The sequence below is a fragment of the Numida meleagris genome, chromosome 6 (assembly GCF_002078875.1).
Source record: "Numida meleagris isolate 19003 breed g44 Domestic line chromosome 6, NumMel1.0, whole genome shotgun sequence".
NCBI classification, from domain to species: domain Eukaryota; kingdom Metazoa; phylum Chordata; class Aves; order Galliformes; family Numididae; genus Numida; species Numida meleagris.
This window is the reverse complement of record NC_034414.1, coordinates 45,726,403-45,747,598: the sequence shown is the minus strand read 5'-3', so window position 1 is coordinate 45,747,598 and position 21,196 is coordinate 45,726,403. Positions and strand designations below refer to the sequence as shown.

At 38.8% G+C, this 21,196-nt stretch overlaps 1 protein-coding gene across 4 annotated transcripts in view; it reads left to right on the top strand.

The window, feature by feature from the left end:
- CCDC88C (coiled-coil domain containing 88C) overlaps positions 1-21,196 on the top strand; it is an 86,257-nt gene that overhangs the window by 49,012 nt on the left and 16,049 nt on the right. For all 4 annotated transcript variants that reach the window (XR_002440605.1, XM_021403265.1, XM_021403264.1 and 1 more), the window contains 10 exons: positions 2,090-2,236; positions 3,534-3,678; positions 5,810-5,991; positions 9,352-9,489; positions 10,897-11,967; positions 13,837-13,964; positions 14,818-14,959; positions 15,511-15,699; positions 16,087-16,248; positions 17,263-17,540. Coding sequence is in view for 3 of the 4 variants with exons in the window: in XM_021403265.1 (XP_021258940.1) it covers positions 2,090-2,236; positions 3,534-3,678; positions 5,810-5,991; positions 9,352-9,489; positions 10,897-11,967; positions 13,837-13,964; positions 14,818-14,959; positions 15,511-15,699; positions 16,087-16,248; positions 17,263-17,540 (2,582 nt within the window). In the remaining variant the exon portion in view is untranslated. The remainder of the gene's footprint in view (positions 1-2,089; positions 2,237-3,533; positions 3,679-5,809; positions 5,992-9,351; positions 9,490-10,896; positions 11,968-13,836; positions 13,965-14,817; positions 14,960-15,510; positions 15,700-16,086; positions 16,249-17,262; positions 17,541-21,196) is intronic.

The window sequence follows — 21,196 nt, the reverse complement described above, 5'->3', positions numbered from 1 at the left end:
CAGCTGAATTTCTGGCCAGCAGGAGTGGTTTGTAGCTCAGTGTGTTATTAGGTTGACTGTCTTCTGCAGTGAGTTCTGAGACGTTAGTCTTGACATGCTGTAGTTAGAGCAGTTTTACCTTCAAGGCTTTGAGATGTAACCCTGCAAGATCCCATGGAGTAATTATTTAAATTACATGAACTTCTCAGTGTTAAGACAACCTAAGATCATGGGATGAGTATTCCAATGAGCAATGTTGGCCTTGCCGTAGCAGGCATTTCCACCAGGTTATTAATTTAAGATTTCTTCAGAACTGCTTTGAACTGGCATGTCCACCCCTCCTGGGCGCTCAGTGAAAAGTATTCCAGTCTTCCATATATTGCAGCTCACAGTGCTGTGTGGTTTGTACCAGAGCCTGGATATGTGTACGTACTTGGCGCATAGCTTGACTCTTCATGAGTCTCCAAAGTGACTAGTTCCTGCTTGGTAAGCAGTTTTGGGCGTAGTCCTGAGGCTGTGTTTTTGAGGCTAGACACAACCTTCCTTCTTAGGGCTGTGGTCTGGATTGAGTGTGACGATATGGCACAGTAAACTAGTCATGTTGCTGTTTCATAATGGATATTCTGGCAGCTTAAACAACACTCAGCACATTTTTCTGTTGTGTACTTCCTCTGGTCTGTCATCAGTTAGGTGTCAGCCTTTTTAGTTTGCCTATTCTGAAGTGACCTGGTTAGATCAGACTTAGACCAAAATGCTGTTTCTGTAAAATTAGTGTTTTATTATTATTTTAGTTACTTGCGTACTCAGATGTTTTAGTTGTGGTAGTTGAAGCACTTCAGAAGCACTGACGGACCTGTCCTTCTTAGTGCTGCTTTAGTGGGGAAATTATTCCTCTTGTATTTCGCAAGTTGGTAGCTGACCCAAGGAGACATCAAGGGCAGTAGTTTGTGCGTAAGGTGGACTTCCATACTATGCCATCTACAGTCAAAATGCAACAGACAACTAAGATTGCTATGTAAGGCTCTTAAATCATGGCCCCCTGTGGTATCAGAAGGCAAGGGGAGTGACTGCCATTAGACATTCCCAACTTGTGCTTTGTGAGTATCTTTTTTTCTTTTTTGTAAGTTGTGGGCTATGTGAAGCTTTTTAAGGCAGACTCTCCCCTCCAGAACTGTGGGTGTTGCTGGTTAAGCAAGTGAAAGCAATTTGCTCATGCCTGATGGCCTTCCAGGAATCTCCTTGGTTTGGATGTTTGTGGCTTGAGAGATCAGACTTGAACACTGATGTCAGCAGACTTCACATTTGGAATACTGTTGTCCAGAAACGATCTTCGCAAGCAATAAGCATTTCATCATTCCTGCATGCACATTTTATCTGCTAGCGTGTTTAATTGGAGCAGAGGAAGGGGGTGGAGGAAGAGAACAATAGGCAAAAAAAAAAATTCTGCCTTTTACCCCATTGTAACTCGTCTGGGCTAAAATCCTTCCTTGTCTGTTTAATCTTTTAAATGCTGACGTGTTCCTTGTATAGAAAAGTGTATCTGTGATTGAAGACATAGATCTAACAGTAAACAGTGAGGTATTATAACTTGAAATAACACATAATAAATGTTTCAAACATGAGCAAGAATATATGGCCAGATTTTTTTGCTTTGGACACCTCATATTTCTGGAGATAAGATACTTAAATGCACAGAGCTTCATTTGTTGCTTTGCTAGAGTGTTGTATAATTAATTTGTTTCCAATGCTATGGCTGCAGTAGAGTAAGTTAAATTTTTACTTGGTAAAAACAGATTCAAAAGCTTCAGTGGATCGGTGTCATGACTTTTACAGTTAATGCTCATGTTTATTTTGTGTCTTTGGTCTTTTTAATCTAGCTGTGTATGAAGAAAAAATCCATTAAGTGTCTAAAATTCAGGAGAAAATAATAAGGAAATCACTGCATTTAGTTTCATTAGTGAATCTGAGATAATTAAACATGGAATCATTTCCCGTTAAATATCAGATTATGTCAGTTTTTTTCTTGTGTTTTACGGCGTCACTTTATAAAAGTCACTTGGTCTTTGAAAAGTTGCTTTACCTAAAGAAGTTAATATCTTTTTCTCTCCAGGAGTTAAGAGAAGATAACATCATATTAATTGAAACAAAGGCGATGTTAGAAGAACAGCTAACGGTGGCAAGAGCTCGTGTTGATAAGTTGCATGAGTTAGAGAAGGAGAATTTGCAGTTGAAATCCAAACTTCATGATGTGGAGCTGGTATGCCCTCTCTTTCTCATTATGCCATTTTTACTGCATTCTGTTTTTATGCTGTCACATAAATTGATGTCAGAGAAACCAGTGACAGGTAGATACATCAACAGTGCTTTTGAAGATGTCTTTAGTTTGAACTTGGTGTATGCACGTTCTTAAAATGAAAAACATGAATAGTTTAAATATTGCCAGTGCTACTGTATGAGACAGTTTGACAAATTTAATTTTATGGAAGGTGCTTTCATGCATACTGACAATATCTATCACTTAAGTAGAAATCCCTTAGATATATGAAAGGGAATCTACTGCAGTAAACTAGCTTCTTTGCTAGAAATGAAGCCCACAGCCATTACAGTGACTTTAAGTATCAGTAAGATATCACTGCTTTAAAAGACACAATTCCAAAATTATGGCATTTGAAAAACCAGAGATACGGCTAATTGCTTCATAGGCAAGGAGATGTAAGAAGTAGTTGGTTATTGTCTACAAGCAAAAAAAAAAAATTGGATTTTATAATCCCACTTCTACTAATAAATATTCTTTCATCTCTTCTATTTTACTCAGCAGTCCTTCTCTTGCAACTTTGTTTTGAATTCTTCTGGGTTTGACTGTATAAAAACAGGATACATTGGAACCAAGAATGTTGAGGATGTTGTGTGGAGTTACTTTTAATGACTTACAAATAAAGGATAACATGATGTTTCAGCACTTCCAAAGTAGCTGGGTTATTTTGCATGCTGCTTTTCTGGGTGGATTTATGAGTGCTTTCTTAAAATTTGGTACTGCTTCATCTCCCACAAATGTAAATGACCAATGTGATTTCCAGAAGCTGTGGTAGCCTCCTTCTCTGGATTTGTTTTTTGGATAATTGAAACTCTCCAAATTATGAGGCAGATATCTACTTGCTAATCCATATGACATGAGCTGAAGAAGCTCGCTAGTATTCAACGTTATTTCTGCAGCATCTCCAGAGTGTCAGTGCATGATGCTATGTGTTTTTGAAGAACTTAGCTTAGGAGACATCTTGAATCCAGCCAGCCTTACCAGTCTTGGCTTGTACTGGCCCTGTCATTGCTGAGTATGTTCTCCCTTCAGTCACCCTCATTTCAAATACATCGTGGACTTACCTATAACCAGGGCTACGGCAAATGTTTAAAACTGTACATGTATTTTAATAAAAAGACTCACACTGTTCAATGAGGCTTTTCTGCCCTCGGTGTATATTGCTCCATTTAGCAGTTCAGCTGACAGAACAATCTGAGATAATCTGCATACGTTTTTTTCACTCGCACACCTTGAACAGGATCGAGACACGGACAGAAAGAGAATTGAAGAGCTTCTGGAGGAGAATATGGTCTTGGAGATTGCACAGAAACAGAGCATGAACGAATCTGCACACCTAGGCTGGGAACTAGAACAACTGTCTAAAAGCACAGATCTTGCCGATAGTGAGTACCGGTTGGGGTAGCCGGTGTTGTATTTCTGTTTGTGGTCGCTGAAAGAGTACAGAGGTCACTTGACTGCGAAGGGAACAAAAGAGTCCAAGCTTAGGAAGTTCATTTGAAGAACTTCCCTTCCTGAGCAGTCTGACTTTGAACTGAGTTTCTGGGAACTTCTAAAATGTATTCCTTTGAGCTTCTTTCTTTTTCTTATGAAATTATTAAAATGTTTTCCTTTTGTGTTGGTTGTCACTGAAAGAGCAACTCTAAGTAAAATGATAAAGAAAATTAAAAAAAGAAAGCTTGGTAAATGACACAGCAGAAATGTTACACTGGATGCAGGGTACTTCTAACTGAATGACTGGGAGAAGTCTGTGATCTTTAGTATTCTTCAATACAATTAGTGCAGACAATTAGCTAGTCTTTAAATCCCAGGAAGTAGTGTGTGCTGAAGTCATTTATTTTTACTAGATACTGAAAAATGTGTGTGGGTAGAATAACTGGCTGATTTTTTTTTTGAATGGTTGATTTGATTTCCATAACTACCACAAACATAACTAATGCTCCCTTCACTAGTCAGGTTTTATCATTGTTTTCTGTATCTAACATCTATCCTGTTTATAATGCCAGCCTAAACAGCAGTGTTAAGGAGAACTTGGGAAATACAGGATATTTCATGGTGTTCAGCGTGCAGATTTTATTGATTTACTCCCGTGATTCTGCGAAGACTTGCTTATTTGTATTTGTGTACCAGGAATGATTTAACTGAAGACAAAGGCATAAATTTGAGCAAGCAGATGTTTTCAGTATAGCTATTTAGAAGAATGATTTTGTTTTCTAAAATAAATCTGAGTTATCTTTTTATGATTAATATCTACTTTATTGTTACTTTCAATAAATAATCATGCAAAGCAGGTTCACCTTGACTCTAGAAATGAATGGCACTCAATTCCTCCTTATTTGTTATCAACGATATTACTTACTGAAATAGTGAAGGGAAAGAGCACTGTTGCCTCAAAGCTTAGGAATTTTGTTGAATGATATTTCAGGAAAATATAAAACTATCTGATTAGCTAATCTTACCTCTTAGTTTGGAATATTATATTCAAAATAACTAAAAAAAATAAGCATGGGAAATTCATTTAGATGGTTTTTGTTTCAGGACATCATTGAACTGAATTAAACACCAGGTGATGCTCCATGAGAGGCACAAATGGGATTTTAACGTTCTCAGAAACTTGCCAGTTACAAAATACTCAGTGTTCTTTATGTAACAGTGCTGGTTATTTAGCAGGAATTAATAATTTTCTGAGACTTGAGGACAACGTTAAAAGTCAGTTTCATATTAAATGTAATTTTGTGGTGAAGAGTTGCAATTATTCCAAGTGGAAAACAGCATTACTTCTTTAATTATTCAGTTGCTTAGTAGAGAAATTAAAAGAGCAATGCAGATTTTGGTGCTCGGATTGAAAGCAAAGAAGTAGTGGGACTTAGGATCTCCAAACATTCAAAGTAAAATGATATCTCTGTTGTAAAACTTGCAAAAATGTTGTTAGTTCTAAGACTTCAACTGAAGAAAATTCTCTCATCCCCTTTCTGATGGCTCTCCTGTGCTGGAGTATCCAGTAGGAAAACATTCTCCCTGATTCAGCATATTCTTGATAAATTAGCTGTGAAGGTGAGCTTTGAACTGAATTTTGTGAGAGTTTTTTTTCCATGACTAAATATGATTGAATACCAGAACTTTCATTATCTGCCTCATCTTGATGTTTTCACAAACGCTTCTCAGTGTTTTACTTTCTGACTCAATTTAATTTCTCTAAGTATAAAAGGGTATCAAAGCATACTTTACTATTAATATAAATTTTACTGCTAACATAGTTAAAGTGACATTAGGAGAATTTAGAAAGTGAGTTGGTTTGAAAATGGTTATCTGTTCAGATACTTCCCTATTTTTAATGTTATTAATAATCACCTGTAGAAATTCATTCTGAGGTATACAAAGTGTTTACTTAACAGTCAAGCTGAAATGATAAGGATCTGACTGTGATTGTCTTCATAAAAGTGAATCTTCAGGACCTGGTGAGGAAGATATTGATCAATTGATTAGTGCCATCTTCTAATTCTCGTATTTTAACAGCTAGGAAGTCCTTTGTGTTTGAGTTGAATGAATGTGCTTCAAGTCGCATACTGAAGCTAGAGAAGGATAATCAGAGCTTGCAGAACACAATCCAAGAGCTGAGAGATGCCTCCTTGACCTCCAGAGAGAGCAGCCTAAAGTTTGTGGAACTGGAAAAGGAAAATCAACAGCTTAGCAAAAAGGTAATCCTTGCTCACAGGAACAAACAGAGCTCTTCAGTTTTTGAGCATGGTGTGTGCAGGGCTTTACAGCATTCCTGAATGATGAGGGATTCACTGATGCTCTCTGTAAGACTGGTCATGTTTCTGGCCTCTTCTAGTTAATCTTGTTCTAACAGTAGTATATTCTATTGCCTTCTACTTTACCACCTACTTAAGTACATCGTTGCAAGGAAAAGTGGCTGTTTATGAAAAGCAGTCTTTCAGTGCTCATTTGCCAGTCAGATTGTACTGTTGATTTTGTCCCTTTTTGTTGTCTTCTGGCTGTCAGTAATACTTACTCTACCAGGTGAGGTCGCCACAGCCATTTTGAAATTTCTTGTTTGAAAGTTTTAATATTTTCACGTAAGTTAAATAAAACACAGAACTTAAGTCAGCTTAGTATATTTTTGTTTGCTGTCCGTAGTCCTGGATCAGCTCTTTAACTTGTCCTTTTGGCTCTTAGGTATTCTGTAGTATCTTCCTCCCTGCAAATATCTGGTTTCTTTTAATCATGGGTGGCAAACGTGCCATCGCTTTTTAAATGTATTTATCTATATTATAATGTATTATTAACTGTTATTACGTTTAGCTCAAATGCCAGCTCAGCCTTTCACTGTGTGAAACATAGTGCTCTGTTCATCTCCAACTACTAGTTTCATTTGTGTCTGGCTATTCTGAACTCTGGTGAATTGAGCCAAATGGGGAAAGAGAACGCTTGCTAGTCTGAATTTAAAAAAAAAAAAAAAAAAAAAATTCCCTGTCAGTTTTTTCCACGTTCCTACCTTTGATAAATCACCCAGAGTACAAACCCCTTTTCTCTCTTCCCCATTACTGCTGTAACCTTTGTGTACAACACTAGCGCACAGAGTCCAATCCTCTCTGGCCTGCATATAGGGTAACTGAACACTTTAAAGGATAAGGGGAGAAATAATTTTCATATGAAATGCTGGTCATAATTCACTAGATTGTAACTATCAGCATGTCAGCTTTCCTGCCAGGGAGAGCTGTGATCCCTCACTGGATCTCTCCATCTTCTGCAGAGATTACTCTACTGCCAAGTTGAGAGACTAGTTCTGCTTCTTGGCTTTCTTCTGTGTGCGAAGAAGACAGAAAAAATTCAGTTCAGCTTACTCCTCCTTCCATGCACACTTCTGTGACCTTTTGTGTATGAGTAATTCACTCTAGCTCGTAATTTACATGCTTAAAATTTGAGATCAAGAAATATAAAGCACTCAGCAGATACCTGTGGTGTGCTGCAATTTGAGTCATTTGAACAACTGTGGTCAACCTTTGGCTTTGCCACAGGCACATTCCTGTGGGCACCTCTAGTTATGGCACTATATTGGTGCTGGCAGCTGTGATTCCAGCATTAGTCTGATGTTTTCAGTGATAATGAATGTGTTGACATGGTGGGGTCACCTACAGGTCTGGTAGTTAGATAAGATAACAGCCAGTAGTGGGGAACATTTGTATGGTGTGAGGGGACCACTGTAGAGATCAGACCAATGAGCGAAAATGGCAGTTAAAAATACTACTCTCAAGAGCAGCTGAAGTGTGTAGAAGGGTATAAATTGGGCTCTGTCAGAGAAACGCAGAGCATGATGGGAATTGCTGACTAGCTGCACATCTCCTGTTCAGGGAAATCTGGAAAAAAACATAGTAGTATTCTGTAGTCTTTGTAGTAGTAGTGAGAGACATACAGTTGTCTCCCAGTGTATGGAGACCTTATACTCAATATATAAAATAATTCTGATTGGTGGTGGGTTGCATTTGATTTTTTTAAAATCTCTTCTTCCTCAGACCTACTTTTGTTTTTCTCTCACACGTGTATCCTCTTAATTAGAGGATATGATTGTCAGCAGAGGAAGTCTGTATGATTAACTACAGAGTGGTTACTGCTGTATGAAGAGGAGAGAGCAACAGTTCTGTAGGGCTCTTAAAGATTTATATGAAGAACAAGAGATTGGGAAGTGTTTTTCTCTTGATTTTGTGTGATGTTAAAAACAGAAAAACCTTATTGTGATAGCTGTAGTAAAGTCTTTTGACTGTCATCCACTGGCTATCTGAGAGTTATCAAGAATTGTGACCGTAGTGTGCTTGGCTGCCTACTGACCTACGGCTTGGAAAGATCATGTAGCTAGAAGAGGATTATTTGGATAGCACAAGAGGTGGTGGTATGAAGGAAGAGTCCTCTACATCTTCTTTTTTTTCTTTCCTTGCAATGTTTTGCAAGGAACTGATAATAGAAAACCCTTCTCTCAGGCACAGTCTAGTAGCAGTAGACCCAGTAAGTATCTGTTCTCCCTGTGTTCTGAACTTCTTGGACCAAAACAAGTTGTAAACAGTAATTTCTTAGTTGCCTCCAGTGTTCTGGGAAGTGCTAATGAAGACCAGCTATTGCTGAGTTACTGAGCTTGTGCTCCAGTCTTCTCTGAACAGCCCCTTCGAGATCGGTGATCCTTAACATGGTCACATTTTGAAACGTTAAGCCCTTATCTCCAATCAGGGCAGCCCCTGCTTGTTTAAACACTTCCTGTAATGACACAGATGTTGATATAGGCAGAGACCAGCCTCTGGCTATTTCTCACTTGTTAGAGTTATTGTTAATAACATTCTCATTGACATTTTCACTGTTGGCAAGGTTCATAATACCACCACAAAAAAGTTAAGCTGTAGGATTTCACTGTAATTTATGAGGATAAAAGGGAGTATTTCCTGAGCTGGAGATCCTAGCTCTTTGAATCTCTTGCTTCTAAAGAGCTGCTGCTTTACAGTGCTGAGTTCATTATTAGTACAACTTTCAAGAGGGGGTAGTAAGAAGACATCATTCACTGTAGGACGGGGCTCTTGTTCACAAATCATTGAAGTGCAAAATAGTAACCTGCTGGGAAAACAGAGGACCATCTTAGCACAGGGAGAGGGAAGATCGACTTGGAAACCGGTTTTCCTCTGTTCCTGACTTTCTAAATTCTGCTCCTTGCTGAATTGTTTTAAGAACCTTCTCAGTATTTTCTGGTTAAGTAAGGCCATCAGTGATGGAGAGACTAGGAGGTGACAAGTCCCTCAGAAAAGCGAGCATCGGAAATTGTAGCCACTGACAGGAGCAAAACAGGGCACTGAGGCAGGTGAGTCATTTCTCACCGCTGTTCCTTATCCTAATGAGCACTGTGAGAAAATTCAACAGTCTTTCATCCTCAAGACTGGCAAACTGCAGAAGGGAAGGATTATATCCTGCAGCCATAGTCTTCATCTCATTCCCCTTGGTTGTTCAGAATACTTTAAAGTGTGAACTGTCATCATATCAAGCTGTGGCTTGTGTTTTGGTGTGTTCTCTCCATACAGATTGAGAAGCTGCAAAATCAAATTGAGAAAGAGAAGCAAAGCAATCAAGATCTGGAGACCTTGAGTGAGGAGTTGATAAAAGAGAAAGAACAGCTACAAGTTGTCATGGAGACTCTGAAAGCTGACAAAGACAGACAGGTGCAGACTTCACAAATGTAATCTAAAGCATATGCTCAGTAGTGGAAATTCACTGATGCCATTTAGAGCATTCGATTCTCTCAGGGATTCAGGGCAATTTGAGAGCTATTATAAATGTTTAACTTGCTCAAATGTAGGTAAAAGTTTTCTTTGAGCAAAAAGGCCTGGCGTGTTTTGGTAGCTGCTGCTTCTCCCGTTGCCATAAGGACATCTTCAGGCTGTTGTAAGAACAAATCGTCCCTCGTTAAGGAAAAAGCCCTGAACTTTACTAAATGGGCACCGACTAGTTTTAGGATATGCAGATAAAACTACACATTGTTGCAGAAGATTGGTCTTCTGTCAGCTGGGTGTCTTGACTTTATTTATTTAATTAATTTTTATTAGACCTTTTAGTCTACTTTAAAAATATGCTGAGAAAACATTTACATCTTCTGGACTGATATTTTAAATGCCTTTCAGCTTTTAATGCTGTGCAGTGCTTTGAAGCCACTCTATTACAGGCTCATGCCAAATGTCATCTTTATTAAGTGGACTAATGAAGAAAATACGTAGGTACATTATTGAAAGGCGAGATGTATATTTTTGTATTAGAAGTTATTCCAAGATTTGTGGTATGAAGGTTAAATAACAAATTATCTTATTGTAGTGCTTTTCATATTGAAGGAGTCTTATGCAGACTTCTGCCTGGGAAATTGCACTTTATACCACTGAAGTTGTGAGTTTCACGTAGATCACATATGGATTCTTTGTGGTAGCAGCTAATGAATGATTCCCAGGTAGAACAAGAAGTAAAACCAACAGAATTCTCAGTCACCAGACGAGGGCAGATTATGATTTTTCAGGCCCAAGTCCTGTTTCATTTTTGTGGATATTTTTCTAGATTAGAATTACAAATTGTGGTCTAAATTGCAGTTTTTTCAGCTGGAGTTCTATCATGTAGGTAAATGTGTTGCTTTTATGGAAAGTATATCTTTAATGAGATACATAACTGCTACAAATATTCAATCCTTTTAGAGTTTGTAAAGTCTTCTCAGGGAAAATTTGGGTCTTCAGATCACAAAGACAGGGGTGTAAACCTAAACAGAAAGGTAACATTTATTAGGAATGATTAATAACAAATCATCCTCTCCAAAGTGTTCCTTGAAGGCCTTCTGTCTCCTATATCTCTCTGCCTAGACCTTACCTGGTAGGAAAAATACACCATCATTTTTCAGTTCATTAGAGCACCAAGGTACCAGAGGTAGTAATTTTTTCATTAGTTTGGGTTATTGGTTTAGTTGAGAAATTTTTCTTGTGTTTAATAGATACTTTTGTTAACAAGCAGCTGGCTACTTTAGGACTAAATTATAGTGCCTGTTTCTAGGGTGAATGTGTAGTGTTTGCATGACTTTTTTTTTATTCCTATAGATAAAGGACCTTCAACAAGAAAACGATCACCTGAATCAAGTGGTCTTATCCCTGAGACAAAGATCTCAAGTGAGCAGCGAGGCAAGAGTAAAAGATATTGAAAAAGAGAACAAGATCCTTCACGAAGCAGTTACAGAAACTAGTTCCAAAGTCAACAAACTAGAATTTGAGAAGAAACAGTTGCAAAAGGATTTTGACCAGGTTAAAGAAAAAGTGGAAAGAGTGGAAGAAATGGAGAAAGAGCTCCACCGGCTGGAGAAGGAGAATGAACAGCTGACAAAGAAGGCAACAGCAATGAAAACAGTGACAAAAAAAGTGGAAGTTCTTCAGCAGGAAAACTGGGATCTGGAAATGGAAAATAGGAAACTCAGAAAATCCCTGGACACATTCCAGAACGTTTCCATCCGTCTTGGGGACCTGGAAAGGGACAACAAGCAGTTGGATGAAGAAAACCTGGAGCTTAGGAGAGTTGTGGAGACTATGAGATTTACCAGCACGAAAATGGCACAAATAGAAGCAGAAAATAAAGATTTGGAGAGGGAAAAAGAGGACTTAAGGAAGAATGTAGAAATGTTAAAAGTGTTGAGCAAAAAATCAGAGCGGCTGGAGCTAAGCTATCAGAGCATCAACTCTGAAAACCAGAGACTTCAGCAAATGCTGGAGAACAGCAACAAAAAGATCCAGGAGCTAGAAAAAGAAGTACAGGCAACAGAGAGTGAAAATCAAGTCCTTCATAGAAACCTTGAGGAGCTGAAGATTTCTGCCAAAAGGCTAGAAAGGTTAGAAAAAGAGAACAAAGCCCTAGAGCAAGAAATATCTCAGCTTGAGAAGGACAAAAAAATGCTGGAGAAAGAAACAAAACGGCTTTGGCAGCAAGTGGAGCTGAAAGATGCTATTTTGGACGATAGTACAGTAAAGTTGGCGGTTGCTGAGAAAGAAAACAAGACACTAGAAAAGGAAATTGCTCAATTCAGAGATTCATCTAATAAGCTGAAAGAATTTGAAAAGGACAACAAAGATCTCATAAAGCAAGTTACAATTGATAAAAGAACACTAGCTACACTGAGAGAGGTAAGAAAAATAATACTACTGGTTTTAGTACAGCATTGTTTTTTATTTCAGCTGTGTGAAGTAGCAAAGGAAACTATCTGCCCTATGACTATTTATGACTGTATAAGAAATCTTCACAGCCTTACTGGGAAACACTGTACAGCGCTGCCTTGAAAGGTTCAACCTTCCAAAAACTTTGTACCCACAAGTAACAGTGTCTCCACATGAAATGTTCTTAATGCAGAGTAGAGTTTTAACACAGCTCCCACATCATTGGTACTTTCTCTAATTCTGTGACTGAAAAACTGTTTACTTACATGAAAGTTCCAGTAGGGGAGGTCTTAAGCCTGGAAATGAGCTCATTTGTAGAGAACACATTAACATCCCCATTCTAAAACAGACTTCTCTGGGACATGAGCTATACCAGGTGACCAACCTGGCCCTTTCAGTAACAGCTGAACTGAACTTTCCTTTTTATCTTCCTACAGTGCTTTTCCCCCTGAAAGAGTCCATGTAGAGTGAAAGTGTCCTAAGCAACTGTGTTAATAAGCAGCAGTGATCTCTTCCTGCACCTCTATCCTCTGCGGCATGCAGTATTCACTTCTGCTTGTTGTCATCCTTTAAAAATACACCATTTGCATTAGCACATTGGCAAACCAGTGATGTGTGTGCCAGAGCCTGCCGGTCTTGTAAATGGCCCGTGAGCTGAATCAGGCTATTGCAGCTTTCTGTTATTGCCTGCTGCAGCTGCTGTCGTCCTGCCAGAATCAGGATTTCCTGTGAAAAAGCATTCAAAGTAAAACTGTCAGTATTACAGTAACTCAGTGAAATGAATAAGTTTAGCAACGCTAATGCAGTAAGCAATTACTTATTTGGGGATTTAATTTTATTTTAGTATTTGAAACAGTAGTGTAATTTTTAGGATGAAAAATATTTATCAGAAACAACTTGTTTCTATCCTGCTTTCCATAAAAATAAACAAAATAATAGCATTTCTAAGAAGACTCCTTTATAATCTTTCAGTTCTCAGACAGCTGCAAACTTCCAGTTATGCAACTCATGCATAAACATATCTTATTTTCCTTTTCTCATTTACCTTCTACGGAAACGGTTCATGCATGTTGAAGAAGGGATCTGTTTACAAACCGCAGATTAACGCTGATCTTAACATTTTTTTCCCTTGCTGTTTAAACGTGTGATTAAATTTATCATATCACAGAACTGTTGAATACCTACAGTGTGTTTAACAAAGTATACGTTATTTTGGTTTTATTCTTCTGTTTAGTATTCAGGTTTTTTTTTTCTTGAATTGCTTCTTTAATTTTTTGCTTTCCCCATTCCTTGTTGAAGAAAACTTTTGAGCAGAAACATGAGCAACGTAGGTCTTTAATGATACGTTTGCACTTCAGAAAATTTTGAGCATGAGGAACATTTGAACTTCACAATGCACCAAAAATGATTTGTCCTTTTTAAACATGCGGATGGTACTGTTTGGACTCAGGGAGGTGGGAACTCCCTGTGGTGGTGCCTTGAGCTGCACACACCGCACGTCCCTTCTGCTGGCAGCGGGCAGGAGTGTCCTGGCCTGCACTCGTCCCCTCTTTTGACAGGTAGGCACGATTCCAGCACTGTCAGTAGTAAATCAGTACAGTGAGAAAGACCAAGGTCAAAAGAAGTGTTCTTCAGATTTATTCTGAGTAAGCTATAAATAAAAGGCATCAGTTTAATTCTGCACTCTGCTGGCACTGATGGAGAATTTTAACTGACCGTCTTGGGACTAGGACACAATTGTTTAACAACTTATTTTAGTATTCTTGAAAAAAAAATCTATTGTGCTGGATAATTATTACCATCCTTTGCACAGCAGCTAATTATTTAGTACTGTTACAGGATTTGGTCCTGGAGAAGCTGAAGAGTCAACAGTTGTCTAGTGATTTGGACAAACTGAGCCTGGAACTGGAGAAGATGGGATTGAGCAAAGAGCTGCTGCTACAGGATGACAATGGCAATGATGACACGTGAGGAAACCAAGTTCTTCTAATCATTCTTTTGACTCCGAAGGCCTTTCCTCAGCTGAATTCTCAAGCTCTCTGCCTTTCATTTCGGTTCTCATCTGTCTCACTTCAGTTATCCATACCTGCATTTCGGATGTAAAGCATATTTTTCTATAGTATGCTTAGCAGTATACTGCAAGTTTTGTAAAATCTTTACTTGGGAGGAAGGAGGAAGTGCTATTATTGCTGTCCATGCCAGCCAGTCCCTCTGTAGAGCAGCTAGATAGCTATTCTGTTGATCCACTGTGTACGTGCCTCCTGGTATTCTTTACAAGTAATAATAGTATCTAAGTGTCCATTAGATGGTGTGCATCATGACTGAGTAATAGGTGATCCAACAACCACCTGTTAATATAAGCATACATTTTTCCAAAGAAATTCGTGATTCCAAGTTCTGTAGCCATGAACAAAGAAACCCCAACAGTAAATGTGTACAGGCCTCTTGTTAAGATCTAGTTAGAGAAGCAAACTTGCCTTTCAGGAGTCTTTAGGACTTGCTGCAGATTTTTCTTCGTCAAAAATGTAAAAAAGATGTGAGAAGAAATTTATGTTGTGTAATTATGGTAAAAACAGAAAACAAATATTTTAAATTATGTAGTTGTTAGATATTTCTATAGAATTATGCTCGTGGCCGTTATTAAAATTGATTGAATTTTCTTAAAGCCGCTTCCCCAGCTATAATGTATCAGGAGGTATCTGCAGCAGTAGAGGAAGAAAGAAACGTGTAACATACCTTACTATGAGACAAAGTCTCCTACGGAGATGGTTTCTCATTTCTTATTGGCAGATAGTGGAAAGCTATTCTCTTGTCTTTCAGAAAATACAAGATTCTGGAAAGCAAAACTGAATCAGCACTGAAAACAACACTAGCTGTGAAAGAGGAAAAGATTGCAATGCTAGAAGCTCAAGTGAAAGACTCTCTGAACTTGAACCAGCAGTTACAAAATGATCTAAATATGGTAAGAGTGGTTCTGCACGTTCATGTGTATTTTAAAACTGAGCAAGAACAAATTGTCTGTGCTTTTTGCTCTACCACATTCACACACCTTGCAAAAACCTTTTTGACTTAACTGCTTTTTCTTGTCCCAGTCTATATAATGACACCAATTTCAGGAAAATTATTAGGCTGAGGTCCTTGGCAGAAATTTTTAAGGTAAGGACTACTTGCAGATCTGTTTCCCAGTGTTTTCTCTTTCATTACCACGGTGTTGCTTTTTTGTCTTGTTTAATGAAAGCATAGGTTGAGGAACAATGCATTTTAAACTTCCCACCTAAGAACAGGCTGATTGTTAGGAGACAGTGAGCTTAAGTCTAATGTCACCTTACAGGAAGCCAACAGACATGGATTCTTCTACCTGGCTATTTCCCAGTTTCTCTACCTGTGAACTGAGGATAATGGTCCTTCAATCCTTTAAAGTGCCTACAGTGAAAGAGAAGAAATGCATACCCTATATTTGTTAATATAAAATCCCATTGTTGAATCAGTGGTTTTTCCTTGTTTGTTTTGAAGATGAAGAAGGACTTTGATGCACTTAAGCAGACTCAGCAGGATGGGCAGCAAGCTCAGAATTCACTGAAGTGTTCTACAGAGAAACTCATTCCCAACCACCAAATGAATGAGAAATTGGAAATGGGACGCCGAGAAGCTACCGTGGAGCTGCTGAAATTGAAAGACAGGGCAATTGAATTGGAAAGGAATGTAAGCTTTCTGTTTCCTGTTATCCCTCAGACTTCCTTGTGACCATGAGTGGGTTGTTGGGACCTGGGTTTTGAACTTAGAGGAATCTGGTGGGTGTTCTGGAGCACCTGAGTCTACCAAATTTTTCTGGTATCTCTTAGGACTTCAACTTCTGGACTAAAGTCCAAGACATTGGACTTTAATGTCTTGAATAACATCTCTTTAGGGATGAATCCCAGGTATCAACATCTGTTATACCTTCATTTATTTCTGGGAAGAGATATCTTTTTGCCCTTTGATTGCAGAATGATCTTTGCTAATTAGTTATCATCTTTGATAGGACTACAGATGATCAGGACAACCATTTCATTTCTTCCTATCACCCCTTTAATCCCATCTCTCTTTCAGAATGCAGCCCTGCATACTGAGAAGCAGCTACTTAAAGAACAGCTGAAGCATTTGGAAACACAGAATGTCTCCTTCAACAATCAGATCCTGACACTACAGAAGCAAAATGTCTTCCTTCAGGAACACAATACTGCCCTGCAGACGCAGACAGCCAAACTCCAGGTCAGGATGACCTTGTACTTCTGTGCAAGATGTACAGATGAGTTCCAGAAGGTGGAGCTTAGATTGAAATCTGAATTTCTCCAAGCTAGGAGGGAAATTCACTCTATTGCTACTATCAGAATTTATTAATAATGTTGTTATTTAGAGACGAATTTCTAGAATAAGGTAACAGTGCAGCAAAATGCAGATGTTATTCTAGAAGCTGTACTAAAAGAAAAGGATATATGCCATTTTTCTGTTAATGCCATATCTGCGAAAAAGACCTTGTGTCCCTTTCCCATTTCTTCCAAGTCATCTCTGAGGCATTGTAGCTATGGGTTCTGATGACAATTTTTAGACTTTAGACAGTGTGTTAAAATTGTTGGTGAAAACCAGGTGCTCTTAAATGTTGCTTCTAATTTAAAAAAAAAAACAACAGTTAATTTGAGAAAGAGCACAATTTTAAAGGTCTGTATTGGATTAGCTCATGTTTTCATTTTGTGAATTCTTTTTTCTTTAAGCTTTTAAACTTGCACATTCTCAGAATTTTTGGTTCTCTTTACTTAGTTCTCACTTGTAACTGAAGTATGCAAGCAACATATAAAATTGTGCACAACCTGCCTACTGAAATCAAGCTTGTTAGAAGTGCTACCCCTATACACAATGGTGCAGGTTTCTTTTGTTGACTTTGGTTGAACTTAAGTTTTCATTTACAGGTACATAAATATGGAGTAACTTTGGCATTTGTACATGATTGGCAGAGTATAGCTAAGTTGCAAATATTCTAGTTTATCTGGATTTTCAGGCTCTTGGTCTGTAACTGGCCTCTGCTAGCATAGTAGTGCGTGTATGTCTAATATGGTGTATACTACCAGCAATACTGAAGTGATACCCAAGCGTCCATAAATATCTTAAGTCTATAAAGCAAATGGTGTGTTCTTGATTAACTGCATGCTGATATACTCTGCTATTACATGTCTATTGCATGTTCCAGTAGGTGTAAGTAACGCTTGCTTTCTATTTGAGAAACTTTAGGTAGAAAATTCAACCCTCAGCTCCCAGAGTGCTTCACTGATGGCCCAGAATGCTTTACTCCAGAATCAGCAAACAGCCAAGGAGAATGAGAATGAAAATTTGCTGAAACAGAGGGAGCAGCTTAAAGCTGAGTATGAATCATTGCTTCAAGACCATGAACACCTTGCTTCACTACATGAACGTCAGTCCACAGAGTATGAATTGCTAATAAACCAGCATAGCTGCCTGAAAACCTTGCACAAGAACCTGGATCTAGAACACAAAGGTCTCGGGGAGAGGTATGCTCACTGCATAGAGGAGCTGGAATGTGCCCATGTTACAGTCTTAATTGTTGGCTTCCGATTATAAACAGAAACTACTGTTTTATTAAATTTTTTCACTTGTAAATGTGTTTTCTTATTCTTGCCGTTATTAGGAGGTAAGATGAAAACATATGCAAAGCTGTAGAATTGAGGCCTCTGAAGGTGGCAGACCACAGACGACTGATAATATTTAGCAAATGTGAGCTTGAGTCCTGAGGATGCTTTGTCAGAAGTAGCTTAAATCCCTTTACTACAGCTAAGGACCTTTGCTGTAACAACATTCAGCCTTAAAAGACTTTTCTAGTCCTGGCAGGTAGTAACTTTTGTAGTCATACAGTGATGTCTACAAGTCAACTGGGTGATTAAATACTGGTGAACAGTATAAATAATTGAAGACTGTGTTCATTCAACCTCATGACAAAAGAGGCTCTCCGAAGGAACTTGTATTGAGCTAGCCCTGAGGTAGTGATGTATTATTTATTTTCTTCTATCTCTACAATCTAAGATTTTTGCTTCAGGCCCTTCAGCTGAATTGTGAAATCAGTGTTCTCTTCATTATTTAGTCACTAGTTACAGTCATTTTCTGACTGTTATCCATGGACTGAACATTATAAATACTGTAGTACTACATAAATGTCACTCAAACTCAAAACTTAAAATACATATATTATACTTTTTTTTTCCTCAAGATACCTGTATTCAGATTCGGTTTCTGTGCAAGAACACAAGTGGAGTTCATAGTAAGTCAGTGGTGATCCTTCAGAATGGACTTAAACCTGGTGCTAAACTTCTCCTTCCTGAAGACAGCAGATCTGGCAATATAATGTGCAATAGATTTTGGTAAAATCTAAGTATCACAGAATCATAATAAACCTGTTGTGATTAAAATGTCCACCAGGGTTGTGTGACAGGACAGCTGCTTGGCTGTCAACTAAATGAGCTGTAAATGATTCCACAAACACTGTTCCTGCTTACCAAGTCTCAGACTGATTAATGATTCTCTTTGATACAGGCTTTGCTTAAAATTATCACAATGCAGTGTGTAGAGGTAGTTTGTTGGGAATCTTTTTTTTTTTGATGAGTACTAACTATTAAACAGTTCTGACCTAAGGAAAAGAGTAGTTTTCTAAAAATAGGTTGTCTCTAGTGATAAGTGGTCAAATCACCTTTGTAAATGTTAACCGTTGGACTCTGTTATTGAGATGTGACTGTCAGTGAGAGATGTCCCAGTGGAGCAGATGGTGACCTGCTGTGTACTCAAAGCAGGTTGGTTTTAGCAGTTTTAAGAGCGTAGTGTCCTCAGCAGGTCAACCTGCAGAGAGACTTGTCAAGGTGTTTTGTCCAAGGACAGCCTGTATCTCCATTTGACTGTCAGTCAGAAGAAACAAGCAGCTTCAGTTAACTTTTGGTCTCCTACCTTCATGTACAGCCAAGGTCGCTGAGGTTACATGTGTATGGTATTTTGACTGGTCAAAATATTTTCTGAACCTGAGCAAACTTCATGAAACCTTCCTCAGGTCTGTCTGCATAGTATTAGCGCTGCATTTGTGGGTTTAATAATGAGTTGTGTATAACTGCAGCAAAATGTCCTGATGTAGGCCAGTAAACCACAGAGGGTTTGATTTAAAAAGAAAAATATCTTTAGTATGTTAGGACCATTTACCATTAATAGCAGTTTCTTCTGCGGTGAGCACAGAAAGGCTGGACTCTTCTGCCTGCATTCTTAAAATTACTTTACATATTGTTCATTACTAAGGGGAGGTAATAACTTAGTAACTACAATTGATTGACAGATGCTTGAGCTTTTTTTTTTGTGGCTTACTCTGGAGAGGACTGTAATCCTACAGAGACGCTGGAAAAATTCATCTCGCTGGAAAAGCAGAATCCCTGCTGTGCAAGGTTACATATTGCAGGGATTTGTATTATTATGTTACCAGTGCTGACTGGTAATTAGATTTTTGGTTTCTCTTTGCCGCATCTGGGCAAAGCTGGGTGCTTTTTAAAGCTTTTTCAGTCACAAACACCCACCAGCAGTTTTTCTCCCAACAAAGCAGCAAAAAGTGAAAGCCAAAAGGAGTGAAGAGTAATGTGATTGCTCAAGTCCAGGAATGGACTGTGTCAGGGGCAAAGTGGAATTTATTGCATGTTTAAGAGGTTTTTTTTTAATGAACGCTCTTTCTGTGTGCCTGGAACCTGGTACTTAAAGAAGTGGAATGAACATGTATGTTGAGTAGGCTACAGGCAGAGGTGCCTTCTGGTTGCACAAATCCAGCTCAAACACTCCGTACTGCATCTGGAATACAGACGTATTTACCCGGGGTTTTCATTTGGGCTCCAGAGATGCAGAATTGCTGCACTTTTGCAGATGATCTCTCGTTTCTTTCCTATCTTCTGATATCAATGGAAGACGTATCTGTGATGTACCTCAGCAGCTTTCATGCTCAAAGAAATGGTGTAAGACTGGGCCAAACTGTTAAAACTGGACCAGTGTACTGCTTCCTTCTGAGGAACCCTCATTAAAAATAGATGGCTTGAATAAAAATGAACAGAGTAGCCTTATCATAGGGAAGTGGCAGAAGAAGCCAACAACACAGGTTGTACAGAAATGGCCAGGGTAATCTCTGCCAAGGGACTGACAGTGGAGTTTGTCTTCTCAGGCTCTGGATAGGAACACAGTCTTTCCTGAATCCTTCTTGGAGCTGGATGTGAAACTTTCCTTTGCTTTCAGGTTCTTCCATTTGTCGTACAGGCATTGAATTTGAAATGTCCTTGGGCTAAATGAATGAAGAACAAAAAAAAAATAAGCTTAATTAGACTCCACTGCTGCCACTGGGAATGAATAGTAAAAAGCAGCTTTTGTCTGAGAGACAGGTACTTTTCTGTGTGGCCCTTCAATGGGGCTGGAATTTGGGACAGGCTGTAATTTGACCCTGGGTGGAAGGGAATGGTAGCCTGAAAGAAGAACAAGCTGGCAGAAATCGGTGTGTATGGCACTGTCTGCTGCTTTTGTTTTTGTTTTGAAGATTTAGTGGCTGCAGAGTAACTGTGCTCTGCATTCATCTCTGCTGAGATGAGAGTCAGCAGTGGCAGATGGGACACGTGCAGATGATGCTTGTTCACTCCAGCTTGTCCAGGCACTACTTTATCTGTCACCCAGTTGCTGCTTTAAAACTGCAAGAGTGATGCTTCTCTGTGCCCGATGCCAGTGCATCTGCCAGGGATACTTTGGGGCAATATCCTGTAATCATTCTCACAGAAAGATGTGCTGGTGAGTTTGACATCCATTGCACCAGTGTCCCCAGTGGTTTCTGCTTGTGTGTGTGTGTGGCAAAATCTGGGCACAGCTTGCAGTTCTACAAAGTGGTCTCAATCCACCTTGTATTTTGCACAGCGTTTCCTGAATGCAGGCAGCTTAGCAGCTCCAGGGGAGCTGAGCCCACCTAATCCATTCTGTGCCACCTGTCAGGGGAGTTGTTCCACAGCTCAGTTATTCAGTGATCCAGAGATGGAAGACTTTCAGACTTGTGGACAAAGCTGTTTCCATGCATACTGTGGAATTCTTCAGCCTCGGTAAATTTTTGAACACACAAATTTGTACCAAACTAAGCAGGCAGGAAAACAATAATTTCTGA